Source organism: Lactuca serriola, chromosome 8, assembly GCF_051521515.1.
Source record: "Lactuca serriola cultivar US96UC23 chromosome 8, Lser_US96UC23_V15, whole genome shotgun sequence".
Lineage (NCBI taxonomy): Eukaryota > Viridiplantae > Streptophyta > Magnoliopsida > Asterales > Asteraceae > Lactuca > Lactuca serriola.
The window spans coordinates 140,422,373-140,438,266 of record NC_136415.1 but is presented as its reverse complement, the minus strand read 5'-3'; the positions used below and the strand labels follow the sequence as shown (position 1 = coordinate 140,438,266).

At 41.6% G+C, this 15,894-nt stretch overlaps 1 protein-coding gene across 1 annotated transcript; it reads left to right on the top strand.

Moving 5' to 3' along the window:
- The first annotated feature begins 12,982 nt into the window (after positions 1-12,982).
- On the top strand, positions 12,983-15,561 carry LOC145070229 (mitochondrial ATP-independent inner membrane protease subunit 2-like). Its single transcript, XM_079017167.1, has 5 exons — positions 12,983-13,141; positions 14,372-14,544; positions 14,645-14,828; positions 15,054-15,160; positions 15,254-15,561. Exons 1-5 carry the CDS (start codon positions 13,070-13,072, stop codon positions 15,333-15,335), a joined length of 618 nt encoding a protein of 205 aa, XP_078873293.1. The 5' UTR covers positions 12,983-13,069; the 3' UTR covers positions 15,336-15,561.
- Positions 15,562-15,894: the final 333 nt, after the last annotated feature.

The window sequence follows — 15,894 nt, the reverse complement described above, 5'->3', positions numbered from 1 at the left end:
TGCGAGAAAATACAATCCAACCAAGGATCGTCTCAACTCTGATCTCTGGTTTCTGCTGCGCATATCCCTTGCACATCTCGCCGCATCTCCCGACAGAGACGGAGACCCCAGTCTCGCCCCCGGTTCAACACCCTGGCTCCAGAACTCAATACTAGGGCTACTCAAACCCAAAACTCTTCCACATCATACACTGATCGGAGAACATTCCATCATCACATTCTCTTGCCATCTAGTGAGTACTATGGCTCCCCGCAGTATCACAACACCCTCTGACTAGTGAGTACTACGGCTCCCCGCAGCATCACAACACCCTCTGACTAGTGAGTACTACGGCTCCCCGCAGCATCACAACACCCTCTGACTAGTGAGTACTACGGCTCCCCGCAGTATCATAACACCCTCTGACTAGTGAGTACTATGGCTTCCCGCAGTATCACAACACCCTCTGACTCCACTAGCTCATGCTTCGCAGGCTATCATAGGCAGCTACCCATACTCGACTCGAATATGCATCACAGACTCTAGAGGCAATCGACATATCAAAATGCCCACCCTTGCGAAGATCCACTCTCTTAAATAATCTCCCTGGATGCCCATACTCGAAGGGCTCCCACTAGATCTGTAGATACCTGATACACCACAAATCGTTTCAACTCAAGATTCACGAGTAACTCCGAAATAAAGATATCATACCCGGATACCTCGGAATATCCCAACAGAACATCACAAGATCCTGCCACAACCACTGATTCCTTTACTCCCAACACCATACACACACAACAATACATTTCCTCTGAATCCCATAATAATTTCTGATATCACACGATGCGCAACTTCAGTGCATCCAAACACTCAATTGGAATACAAGGAAGGCGCTAACCCTTCAGAACACACTGATGATCCTCCGAAACCCTTTCCAATATTGCTCAAAATTCAAGCAAGAATACACATCCTAGCCCGGGAATTGGCTACTCGATAATCTGCTACCCATATTTCAACCCAAAAGTTCTCAACTGCCCATGCCATCATTACGAGTCTTCCACTTGAAACGACTCTGACCACCACCAGATTCTTGACCATTGACCACCCGCCGTGGAGACACCCATCCTTCCCTCAGGCATACACCACATGCATTATCTCGCCCTACACCTTTTCCTTGACCACCAATGACCCTGATCTCTTGAATTCAAGCCGCAGGTTCTGCATCCAACCCCTAACCGCTCTTGCACAAATCTCTGGTTCTCTCAATAAACCACCCGGTTCTCCCCCACTTAGGGTTCGAACCATCACTATCTGACACATCAACAACCTCACGAACTATTTCCACCAGCAATAACGCACCTACCCCTGGAAAGTGCTACGCAACACCCGATAATCCCCTTTAAGGAAATTAATCGATCTCATAACTCTGAACCTCAGATGAAATCCTCAAGAACTTCTCGTCACGACTGCCTCTAGTCGTTCCAAGTCTCGTACCAATCCAATACCAACAAATCAACTGTCCAATAACATCACTGTCTTATAGACTGGACCACGAAATCATCATATTCCCCACTTCGACTCATCAACCAACGTTCCAACACATGGATCATCCCAAGAACAGGGACCCACTCCCATATTCAACACCCAACATGGATAGAAAAACCACTGCACTGATTAATTCGACTGGACTCCCCACTGATACCTCTACAATACGCCCTACTATACTCAAATAGGCGTAACGTGGTCCTTGACTATCTCAGTCCCACCTGACTATCTGCTCATGGTAAATCACTGTCTCGCAGCACACATGCTACCTGATACTCTGATGGAAAATCATCATCAATGACAACCTGCAGGGTTTTACCCCCAAACCCGAAACTTAAACATCAGGCTTCTCATGTTCCGCACACAAACATAAATAGCACCACTCAGGTCATAGAAGGTGACATCTCCTTTATCGACTGATTGCTCAACTCAGACCGAAATTCTCCCCTCCCTCTAACTCCTTACCAAAATACTCTGATAGGCTCTCGACCTCCCTCTCGAGGGACGCCTCTTCAAACTCAATCATGGTCTACAGGCCTAAAACCCATAGCGTCCAATCTCTACCTCATCAATCGTGACCGGATAACCAGAGAATCACAAGCATCATTCACTACGAACCATGGTACTCATCCCATGACATCTCTTCTCAATATGCTCCGGTGTATGGTACCCGAACCATAACATCACTCCTCCATCTGCTCCGATGTATGGTACTAGAACCATAACATCACTCCTCAATCTGCTCCGATGTATGGTACTCAAACCATAACATCACTCCTTAATACGCTCGTTAGAACCTTCAGAATACTCCCTGTATCAAGTATGGGTCCTTTGCTTTCAGTAGTACGGGCCCATACTACCTGCCACATCTACCCATACTTTCCACACGGACTATCCCGGAGCTCCTAAGTAGCTGCTCGACCTTCTCGTTCACCAATTACGTCGCGCGCGCTCGCTCCCCAACGATATTCTTTACTCTGCCAGTGCTCTCATCTGGCTAAGGTTACTCCCTAGGCTCTTCCTAGATTCCCACACTTCTCTGCCATCAGCTGCTGAAGAGCTCCTAATGATGCCAGCCATCTACCTCCTGAATATCGTCATATTCGCTTGGTAGTTGACTCCCATCATCGAGAGTTCCACAAAGCACGAAGCAAGTAGCATTCGAGCATCGAAGAATATATATGACTCACTCTGGGTGATAGCTCCGCGTGCTCTGCTCATCCTCGGAAGTACCACCGAACTCTGCAACTCTTCCCCTCGCGGGCTCTAACTATTCTTTCTCCAAGTACCATAATACTCATCTGGGTATCCTCATCTCGCACCCTTACCTGATGATACCCCGACCTCAAATCGATCTTGGAGAACCAAGATGCTCCCTGCAACTGATCGAACAAATCATCGATCCTCGGCAAGGGGTAACGGTTCTTGACCGTCAGCTTGTTCAACTCCCGGTAATCAATGCACATCCGGTGTGAACCATCCTTCTTCTTGACAATGTAACACCGAAAATTTCAAACAATTTTTCATTTAAAAATAATCGTTTAATTCTTAGAAACACTTGTTTAAAATTTCATTCATAATCGAATTACAAAACATGACTCCATTTTCACTTGTATAGAAAACCAGGATCCTCAAAACATGACTCTTTCTCTGGTGTGTACAATCAAGCCGGTGCCGTCCCGTGGTCCTGAAAGAAACCTGAAACACATACATAAAACAAAACACTGTAAGCACGAAGCTTAGTGAGTTTCCCCAAAATACCACACACAACACATATTAGCCACACGAGGCTATAACTCTGTGGGTCCGTGGACCCTGCTCTGTGAACCCTCTGGTTCTAACTCTGTGAACCTTCCAGTTCTAACTCTAGGAACCCTTTGGTTCCAACTCTGAAAACATGCACAACATAAATCACATAGAAATAATGCAGTACAACACATAACATACATAGCATACAAATACTCTGTCACATAACTCTAGTTACCTACTCAAGGTAAAGTATAGTGAGAAGACTCACCTGGCAAGCAGAAAGCAGATATCCCCACACTTGAATCTCGAACTCGCCGCCGCCTAACACGTAAGGCATATACTCTTAGGAATATAACTCTCGAGACTAGAATCAACCCTCTCATGGCACCCTCTTAAGGGTAAAAGACTATTTTACCCCTCTCTTGGCCCAAAGGCCACATCGCTGACCAACCCCTAAAAGTCAACGGTCAACTCTTGGTCAAAGTCAAAGTCCTCAGTCAAAGTCAACCCTCCTGGTTGACCCTGCTCGCCGAGTCAACCCGTCGACTCGTCGAGTCCCCATGCTCAGAACTTCCCCAATCCGCGACTCAACTCACCGAGTCACCCCGAGACTCGCCGAGTCCCACAACTCTGAGTCCACTCGCACACAACTCACCGAGTCATCCCTTGACTCGCCGATTCTCGACTCAACCAGAAAATATTGGGACTCCTCGACAAGACTCGCCGAGTCCAACAGCAGACTCGCCGAGTCTAAGGCTATCTTCAACCTACTCGCCGAGTTGTTCATACAACTCGCCGAGTTCCAGGCCATCTTCATCCAACTCGCCGAGTTGTTCTTCCAACTCGTCGAGTTCCAGCTCATCATCCATCAACTCGTCGAGTCCACCCATGTGACTCGCCGAGTACCACCGGTCTGAACTCATACAGAAGCATTCCAGGCCATGCAATTGATCCAAAACATAGATCTAGCCTCCTACAACTCATCCATCACGTAAAGTGGCAAACTCTACGTGAATCCAAAGAGATATATGCATTTTCACTCTAGGGTTTGGGTTTGGGACAAAATAGCTCCATCAACCACTCACAAACAGGGACTTTCATGCATTCCAACCCTTCTCCATTCCAGATCTGAGGTAGCAACCTCAGATCTAACCTCTAAACTCCAATACATCCAAGGATATGGTCTCTAACACCCCCAAAACGATGCATCTAAGAAATAGCAGCTCAAAAACGAGATATTACCTCAAAGGAACGCCCCAACTGCAATGAAACTCGAATCCAAGAAAAGCACCTTTGCTCCAAGCCTCTTACCCTTCATGATTTCCTCAACAATTGCTTCTCCAAGCTTCCAAATGCACTTGATCCACTCACACACAAGGGTTAGGGTTTCTGGACTTGAGGATTAGTAAGGAGGCTGGGGGAATGGATGTTATGTTCTTTATATAGGGCTCAACCCCGAGAATTAGGGCTTTCTCCACTCAGCGCCTCCTCGTCGAGTCCATTACTCTGACTCGCCGAGTCGGCCACTTAACACGCGACCAAGTCGCGATTCTACTCGCCGAGTCCGCACATGGACTCGCCGAGTCGCTCTTTCCCAATTTACTCTTTTAGCCCTTCAACTCTACTCTTGATATTTCGGGATGTTACAGACAAAAAGGATAGGCGCTCCCCATGGCGAGCTGCTCGGCCGAATAAATCCCTTCCCCAACAGCTCCTGAAGCTGCGAGGATAACTCTTGCATATCTGGAGGTGCAAGGCGATAGGGCACCTTGGCGATAGGCGCGGCCCCAGGAACCAAATCGTTACTGAACTCCACTTGTCGCACGGGAGGCACACCCGACAACTCCTCTGGAAATACATCTGGGAACTCACGTACTATCGGAACCTCCTTAACTGACCTCGGTCTCCCTGAATCAACACGTGTATCCATCACATACGCCACAAAGCCCTTACAGCCCTGCTGTAGACACTGACCCAGAATGTGTACCCTCGCCGTACACCGTAGGAACTCCCCCACTAGGGTCTCGTATGGTCACCAGCTGTCGCTCGCAGTCGATAACCGCACTGAATCTGCTCAACCAGTCCATGCCCACAATGACACAGACATCACCCATCGCAATAGGAACCAAATCAACCGGGAACTCAACACCGAAAATCTCAAATACGCACCCACGGATCACCTCCGTGGCATATATCACTCTCTCGTCAGCTATGGAAACTCTCAGAGGCCAACTCAACGCCTCACGACTAACACTGATATGCTGACTAAAAGCCAGAGATACAAAAGACCGACTCGCACCCGAGTCAAATAACACCAAGGAAGGTACAGAATTCACAAGAAAAGTACCTACGCATAACATAATATAAGCACAATATCTCAACATCAAAATAAATACACGAAAGAATACATACCAACCACGACATCAGGCGTTGCGCGGACCTCCTCCGCGGTCAACTGAAAGGCTCTCCCTCGTGCCCTCTGCGCCTCGGCCTTCACTGGCCAACTCTCGGTAGCTCTGATGGCGGCAGGGGAAGATCCCTGAGGTGCTCCCTGTGCTGATCCCCGCAACTGCGGACACTCTGCCTTCCGGTGTCCGGTCTGGTTGCAGTGAAAACATACTGCAAACCCCTTGGGGCAGTCCTTGGCCATATGCCCCTCCTTGCCACATTTGTAGCAAGACCCTGCTCTGCACACTCCGTCGTGGCTCTTGCCGTACTTGCCACAAGTGTGGCCCCTCTGGCTCCCTGATCTCGAATCGGCAGGCTTGGCCCGCTTGGCTACCGGCTGAGACTGCACCGGTCGCCGATCCCTCCCCTGAGACTCAGCCTCCTCCCTAGCCTGAGTCTCCAACTCTATCTCCCTCTTTCGGGCATTTTCCTGAAGCTCGACAAATGTCCGGTACGTCGAGTTCACCACGAACTCATGTATGTCCCTCCTCATAATGCTCAAATATCGACTCATACGTGCCTGCTCGGAGGACACGTGCTCTGGGCAGAACATCGCCCGCTCATGAAACATCCTCGTGATCACAATAACAGACTTAGTACCCTGCTTGAGGGTTAGAAACTCCTAGGCCAAATGCTCCCTCTCTACCTGGGGAACGTACTCATCTCGGAACATAGCAGTGAACCTCTCCCAGGTCACTGTTGCAAGCTCAGCAGGCGTATAGTGTGCCGTCACAAATTTCCACCAGTCCTTCGCCCCCAAGCGAAGCTGGTTCAGCGCGAACCGGACTCTCAAATGCTCAGGAGACGAGCAAGTGAAGAAACACCCCTCTATGTCTGAAATCCATCTCATCGCCACAATCGGGTCCTGGGTCCCGTCAAACTCCAGTGGTTTCGTGTTGCTGAACTCTCGGAACAGCAACGCATCACCACCCTGCGGCCTCGTCGCAGCTATGGCTGCAGCAACAGCAGCCTCAAAAAGAGCAGCGTACTTCTCATCAAATGTCTCTATCAATGTGGTCTTGATAGACCCGAACATCTCTGGTATCTCTGCCCTGATGGCCGCAGCCACCTCCTCCTGGATGATCCTACGGATCTCCTCATCCTTCGTGTCACTGGTCCCTGATGTCTGGCGAGTCCCAACCATGATCTCTCTCTCTGAAATACAACATAAGAATAATATCAGGGACTCGCTCGAGTATACTCACACTCGAGTACTCCATCCTACTTGTTCCCTGGTACTCCAAAGATTCTTACTTGGACTGTGCACTGACCCGGTGTCTTCAGTAGTACGGGCCCAATACTACCGTCCACACCGCATCAGCATCCACCCCAAGTCCTCCTCCCAGAGTCCCAAGTCCCAAGCACTTCTACTCTCTTTAATCATATGATACTCGCAACAGATCTCTCAAAATCTCCTCACTGCTACCTAACCACTCTGAAATATTCATAGCAGCAAGACTCCTAGACTTAGACATCACATATCAGGCCACTCTAGTCCTAATAAGAATACCTAGTCTACTCTAGCATGCATATCATAGCTCATCAGATAACATATCACATCATATATTATAACACTTATAATGATGGTATTTTGGGAAATCACCATTCGGGCGCTGTTTGTTCGTACACACGACTCTGCTCTGTTTATCTCGCAAGTTCTTCTTTTGAAAACTTGTTTTATTATCAATTTTTTTCTCAAATCCTCGGTTTGAGTTCAGATACGCCCGAAAGTGCACCCGAATCCCTCAAACCTAGGCTCTGATACCAACCTGTAACACCGTAAAAATTAAAACAATTTTTCACTTTTGAAAAATACATTTTTAATTAAACAATTCGTTCACAAAACATTATAACATCAAGTTTTCAAATCACAAATGTCTCCCAAGATCAAAATACATCCAATTCCCACATGTGTGTACGAATCAATCCGGCGCCTTCTCGCGGTCATCACTGATACCTGAAACACATAACAGTGAACACTGTAAGCATAAGCTTAGTGAGTTTTCCCAAAATACCACAATAATCACATGATAGCCACTCGAGGCTGTAAATCCGTTGACCCTCTGGTCAATGTGTCTCAGTGGGGACCTCCAGCCCCAACTCTCTGTGGGCCCTCTTGCCCTAACTCTAGGGACCCGAAAGTCCCAACTCTGTAACTCTGAATCATGCATATCACATATCACAATAAATCACAACACATAACAACATGCAATCACACTGGCATATAACTCTATAATACTCTGTCTCTTAACTCTGTTACCACACTAGGTAAAGTATAGTGAGAAGACTCACCTCGGGTGTCTCGGTAAATATCTGTCTCGGAATAAATGTGATCTAGCCTCCGCCTAATCATACAAAGTAACATACCCATAAATACAACTGAACTTAACCCTAAAGGTCAATAGGGTCAACGGTCAACTTTGACCGGACTCGGCGAGTGCACTAGGGCGACTCGGCGAGTCTATACGTGTCCACTGACTCCCTTGGATCCTCTCCTGACACGTCGAGTGCTTCCCTAACTCGACGAGTTCCACCTGTCATGAATCGCGGGGCTACCACGACTCAACTCGCCGAGTATCAAGAACAACTCGGCGAGTTCCAGCTTGACTCAGCCCCCCCTCCCCCCCCTTTGACTCCCCCTGAATCACCGAGTTGACCCCTCAACTCGGCAAGATCACTCGCTGAGTGGTTACGGAAAAACTTCATGCTACTCGCCGAGTCTGTTCTTCAGACTCGGCGAGTCCATGCCATGCATAAACTCAAACTCACTTCTGAGGTCAGATCTGTTCCATACAATCATAGATCTGGCCTCCCCAGGCATGATAATCACGTAAAGTCCAAACCTTGGTGCTCAAACAATAACTATTTGCTCATAAATGATGTTTTAGCCCCATATCTCATAACTCTAGGCCAATACTCTCATGAACCCTCATAAAGCTTAAGGAATAAAGCTTCTCTGGACCTCTATGGATCTCATCTCAAGCCTCATCACAAATAGGGACGGAATGGACATCAAATCTAACCAACAAAGGGGTCAAGAAACCCTAAACCCCCATGTTCATCATAACAACAGAAAAAGGGAGCCAAATATACCTCCAAGATGATGATCTGAGCTCCAAAATCGAAAGATGTCCACCTCCCTTGCCTTCTCTTAGCTAGAATCTCCTTTGCCTTGCCAAACAAAGCTTCAAGGGCCAACAATGGCCTCTTCTCTCTCCCAAAATGCTCAAATCTCTTTAGGGTTTCTCTCTAGGGGTTGGTGGCCGCAAATGACGGCCATAAGCCCCTTTAAATAGGTCTCAAACCCTGGAAATTAGGGTTTCATTAAATAGCGTGGACTCGCCGAGTCCACTTTTGGACTCGTCGAGTCCAAACGCGAACCCGCGCCCAAAACCGTGATCCTACTCGGCGAGTTTGGACTCCAACTCGCCGAGTCTCCTCACAAATCACCCAAAATAAAAGGATAAAATAATACCTGGGAATCCGGGATGTTACCGTTTTGAAGTCATACTCAATAATAGTTTTAGACTTATCCAAGTGGGAGACTATTGGATTAATGTCTAAGTCCATAACTATATTTGGTATGTACTTGACCCGACCCGGCATGGTCCATTTGGGTTGCACTTCACCGACACAATTTATATGGATAGTCTTTTGAGAATAGTATATTTATGATTTATATTAATATATTATAAGTTCTAATATATTAATATATAATCATATTATTTAATTAGTATTGATCAAGAATTAATTTATAATTAATTAAGTGATCAAAATGAACTAATTAAATATGGACTCTTATATATATATGGAATGGGCCAAGTTCATTTAGGTTGGGCTAAGCTTTCATGGATAGTCCATGGAATGTTTAACCCATGGATCATATGAAATGAAAGGTCATGGGTTTAACCCTAGTCTCCATACTATATAAAGATGTCATTGGTTGGTGAAATTGGCACTAGTGTGGGTACACTAAGAAGGGCTAGCTGATTTCACTAGAGAGAGCCAAGTATCCATATTCTCTAAAGTCTTCCAAGGTGTTTTGGTGATTTGTGATTCCACTTGAGGCTTCCACACTATTGGGGCTAAGCTCTTTAAGCTTGAAGACATCAAGCTACACCAAAAGGTATGTCATATAACTAGTCTTTGTAGTATAGTTGCTTCATAATATGCTAGTTAGGATTCAAGCCTTGGAAAGTTCTTATTTGCATGTATAATAGAGAAAACATAGATCCAAGGTTTATAGGGTTGCATGTACACCATAGGAGTGTTAGAATGCTCAAAACCTAACACACTATTGGTCAGTCGATCCACGATGACCCAAACTGAATCCACCCATCATGCTGTCCACGGTAACTTTGTGATGAAATCTATCGTGATCTCTTCCCATTTTGAAACGGGAATACCCAATGACACCATTTTTTCGTGAGGTTGCTGATGCTCGACTTTGACTTTCCTACAAGTTAAGCACCTCTCCACATACCAGGCCACGTCTCGCCTCATACAGGGCCACCAATAGTTAAGCCGGAGGTCTTTATATATTTTTCGCTCCCGGGTGAATAAAGAACTTCAACTTGTGAGCCTCCTCCATCAGAATCTGTCATGAACCACCCAAATACAAAACCCAAACCCTCCGATACAAAGTCAACAATCCCCACCTATCATAATCAAAAAAGGACATTTGACCCATTATGTGCTCGCTCTTACCTCGACCCGAGCCTCGTGAATCCGCTTCAACAATGGGGTAACCACCTTCATTATCAAACATAGATCCCGAATAAGTGCGCTAGTCACATTGCGACTCAACGTATCGACCACAATGTTAGCCTTCCCAGGGTGGTATAAAATTTCACATTCGTAATCTTTCACTACATCAAGCCATCTATGCTGTCTCATATTCAGATTTGGCTAATACATCAAGTACCTCAAACTCTTATGATCCATATAAATGGTACAATGGAAACCATAGAGGTAATGTCGCAAAATCTTGAGTGTGAAAACCACAGCCCCCGACTCCAAATCATGTGCATGATAATTCGCCTCATGATGCTTCAACTGCCTTGGTGCATAAGCGATCACGTGACCCCACTGTATAATCATTGCATACAATCCCGTGATGGAAGCATTATAATAAACCACAAAAGTCATCAACACCCTCAGGTAGAGTCAAGATTAGAGCCTTGCACAAATCTCTGCCTTGATAAGGCTCTTAGTTGCTTAGTCCCAAAGTAACTAAAAAACCTTGATAAAGGTTATCTGAATTCATCCACACTATCCCTTAAAGTTATGGAATGTTCCAGTTAATAAACCTTTTACTTAATTTCAACCCCTCTAATTAATTAATTCCTAATTAATTCCAAAATATATTCTAATTAATTTATCAAAGCATGACAAATTAATAAACTGATTTCTCATATAATCTACTTGTCTTTTAATTGCTCAAATGAGTCATAACGGAACCCAAATGGACCCTGTTATTATTAGAAATATTACCCATAGTTAATGATCTTGTACGTTCTTTTCACTAATAATATCTCTTTCATATAGTTACTTCCAATCTAAGCATCTGTGACAACTGAACCCAACTTAAAGTTCATAGCACGATTGTGACAACTCTTCAAAGATTTAATATGGAATGAATGTTCATCAGTTATATATGAACCCTAAAGCATGAAACCCCATTTCCTGTGACAACACTTAATTAAATGTCGTATATTATCATTTTTATAGTACAATTGGTATCCATCAACAAGTGCATATTTGCATAAATGTTTGATTCTCAAATCTCGTCCCTAATATGGGTTTATGTTTTACAGTGTAAAAACTCATAAAAGCAAATGTGATTGACACATAGGCTCAGACTCATGTACACTGCCCTCATCAACATAAATGTTTGGTCTTCCCTAACATCTTTCTTTTTCATCACTACATAACTTACTAAATGAACACATATAAACTAGTATTGTTCATGCAAGTAACTTTATTTTCCAAAATCAAGATCTTAAGAGAACTTGATTAATAACATATATTCATTCCTTGCTTCATATACCCATGAATTATTTTATGCCACACTATATAATTTAGGCTTTTCCTTCTTAAATCGTTTATCTAATTCATCACCAAATTGGTCAACATACATGAAAATTTGACACCTCTTAGTGGAATGTAATTTCCAAAAAGATTGCATATTTCAACTCATTTTATATATAAGACCAAAATAAATAGGTTCATTAGGGATACAACAATACAAGTTCTCACATTCATCTTAGATGAACCTTCTTAGAAAGTTATACACAATCCATCTCAGTAAAGTCAACATCAGTAAACAAAATCTTCCTATTATCAAAATATGAGATTTGACACCTTACCAAAACCCATTAGAAGTTAAGTTCAACTTTCAAATATACATGATCCCCGTTGGCATCATTTAAAACCATTGTCATTCTACAAAAATAAATATGTACATTAAACAAAATATGATAATTTAGATATGGGTGTTAATAAGTTTTTTTTTTCAATTATACAAAGTTATTTATAAGATCATGCAAGAAAAGCTTCGGGACTTACTCATTTCCAACGACATAAAAATCCCTATGCCTTTTATGATTTTCCTTTGCTTTATTTCTAGATGAAGAGGTATGACATTATGATCTCTAAATAAATGATTTATATGAAGGTTTCGGCATATAGTATTTATGAATCTTTGGAAAATAATTATTTACGTATATGTACCGCTGTATCATCCATATGGGCAATTCATTTTCATAGAATTGACCTTTTGACACTTACACTTGAAATATGCAAAAAATGAAACATGGAACCATTTGAAGCCAAAATGTTACCCTTGTTGAAAACTAAAATCAAGAATAAGGAGTGTTTGAGATTGGACAAAAATGCTTATTAACTTACATCAGTAACAAAATAAGTTTTTTTTTTTTAAAGTGTTTTGATTGAATTTTGTTGTGACAAAAACCAATAAGTTGTTTTTTAAAAAGCTTTTGACTTAGTTTATACATATAAAATGATAAAAGAAAAGGTTAGTTGGGTAAGTTAAACTAATGACATTCTGGTGAAATGAAATCAAAAAGTCAAAAAATTTTAAAAAGTCAGGTTGAAAATGGTTTTTGAAATGTATTAAAAAATAATTTTAAAATCAACAAATATTTTCTTTAATTTATTAACTTTTCAAAAATCCAACAAATATTTATTGTTTTGAAAAACACCCTAAATTCCTAAAACATTTAATTTTCGCAAGGGTTTAAAGATGAACAGGAAAAGGTAATACAAAATCACAAACAACCCCTCGCAGCACCTCCACCTCACCGACGATCTGCACAAGGCGGCCATGGTTTCCAACACAACCTGGTTGAGGTACCTCGTCCGTCGTTTCGAGTACTCCGTTGCTCTGAGCTACAAGGTCCCCCTTTCATACTCTTACTTTATCTTTGATTTAGATCTTCATTGGTTATGCTCCCTTTTGGCTAGGTTATTGAAAGGATAAAGAGATTGGTTTTTTCGTGAATGTTTTCGAACGATTAAGTTGGTTTATATCAAAGTTTTTACTAAGCTAAATCGGATTAACGAACGAGTTAATGTGTATTAAGTTCTAAGGGTTTACTCGGTTTATTCCAATCAGTGTATAATGTATATATGCAAATAGCTTCACACGGGAAATGATTGACCTGATAGAGTGTGCATTTCATTTCTCAAACGCTGCATTATCGCTTCATGTTTTTATTCACTATACTTTCTACTGATCATCATGCTAGCTGAAGTTCTCACTGAATGTATATTTAGTTTGTAATAAGTTTTCAATTCAGTTCATGATCTCATGGTAAGTAGTTTGGAAACCACAAGTCCACAACTTTCAAATACAGAAATTAATGTCTTCCAAAATAGAGCTTTTTTAGACTTGTTGATGTTAAACTTAGTACCTATCATTTTCAAAATTGATGGTGGGGCTTGTTGGTAAATTAAGCTTTTTCCATTTGCAGTGCTTCTTATGTAGTAATTGTAGCTATAAGACATGCTCATGAAGCTCATGCTCCCCAAAAATATATATACTCTTCCATTTTTGATTCTCAAAGTTACAATGTATCTACTTTTTCATTCCTTTTTTTTTTGTCATTTAGAGAATGTAGTTTGAAGTATTTGTGACATCTAGAAGACCTAGGGAAACAAACACTACTACAATCTGGAAAGTAACTATAACACCACATGTGATACTTAAACATAATGCTTCATGTCTTTTTTAGTAATGTTATATATTGGTAGTATAAAATATACTCACTGGCACTGCAAGGATATAAAAAAAGGCAGTATATAGTAATCAGGAAGAACAAAAAGTGGCAACTTCATAGGAAAGAATATTATTCAGTTAGTTTGGATTCAAGCAAATTGCAATTATAGTGGGTAATAAGGTAATTATTGTTTGTTTTAGGCACCTGGATGGTAACAAAGGTAGCATTAGGTCCTAGTTTTTTTTAATCAGCTTGTGTTTTTTGTACGATATTTACCTTTTTTACTTTCAGCTTTATTCCTCTCTTTGAAAAAAGTAAAATACAGTGAATTTGATAATAACATTTGTAGTTTCTACTAAAAGGTAAAAAAAAAAAAACATATTACTGAATGACAGTCTTTATTGCAGAGCTACAAACATGGTAAAATCTCTAATACAGAAGTAGGGGACACAGTTTGGAAAACATTTTTTCAAGGAAAATTGACATTTTTGCATTGGAACAAGGGAGAGGAGATGGCTCCAACAATAGCACCCGAAGGGGGAACACTTCTTGTCAGGAAATTACCAGCTGCAGATCCACAGTAATCAAAATCAAAATCAAAATCAAAATCAAACCAACATTTATTTATTAATTTTGTTGTATAAAATATATAAAGTTTTATTTATATGGTGTGGTGTTAGGCGTGTTTTTGTTGGGGATGTGGTGGTGATGAAGGACCCTGAAAAATCAGATGGTTATCTGGTTAGAAGATTGGCTGCCACTGAAGGCTATGAAATGGTTTCAAAAGATGAAAAAGAAGAACCTTTTGTACTTGAGAAAGATCAATGCTGGGTCTTGGCTGACAATGAGAATTTAAAGCCCAAGGTATCATTCTCATTTTTTTTTTTTTAATTTTTTAATTTTTTTTACCCCGTTAACTCCTCTGTGATTATAAATGACTGAATTGGTAACGATGTCTGTATAAACAAACAGTTTTCACAATGTTCATAATTTCTAACAATATTCATCAATTTTAAGCCGATTAACCCATTTGGCTTCATTAGAGATGCAATTAATTATATAATTTTTTTTTTTATAAACTTTTTTCAGGAAGCGAAGGATAGTCGGTTATTTGGGCCTGTGTCGATGAACGACATAATAGGGAGAGTGTTATATTGCCTGAGAACAGCAGTGGATCATGGTCCAATTCAGAACAGGTATTTTTTTTTTTTTTTTGGAAGTAAATAAAAAATAATATTTGTGTTTTGCATACTTTAAAAACTTGAAAATGATGTGGTTAAATTGGGCAGTCAATTCAGCATGCAGAAGGATTTGCCTGTATTGGAAGTGGAATTGGATGTTGATGAAATGGCTAAAAACCACAAAGCTTAGGAAGAATTTGCAAATTGGTTTGTATGTACTCTGTTTGCGCCAAATTTTAATATGTTTTCTTCAAGAACAAGAAGAGTCAATAAAAAAAATAGTTCAGATTTGACCGAATCTAATGTTCTTCAAGTCAAGAGAAACATCTTTTGTGAGAAGATGGTGTATTCTCATGAATCATATGATGTTCTTTATACTTTTTGATTTGTCTCAAACATTTTCTGTTACTGTATCATGTGATGTGTTTGTTTGACAAATTGACCGAACTAAATTTGGTTGACATATGTTTTTTAAAATTAACATCAGAAGATAAATTTATCATTACTAGGGAGAAAGAATTGAATTCCATTTGCCAATCTCTTTGTTAAAAAGATCAAATTGTCTAAAAAAACCCTTATTATGTTCAGCTTTTAGTAGTGAGTTATTTGAGTTTGAACACGGCTCACACTTATCAAGTTCAAGTCTAAGTACAAGAAACGAGCTTCTACATATAACAAGTCCATTTCAAGATTTTTAGGATTAGACTCGATTTTTATCATATTATTGAGTTATATGTTTTTGTTATTCT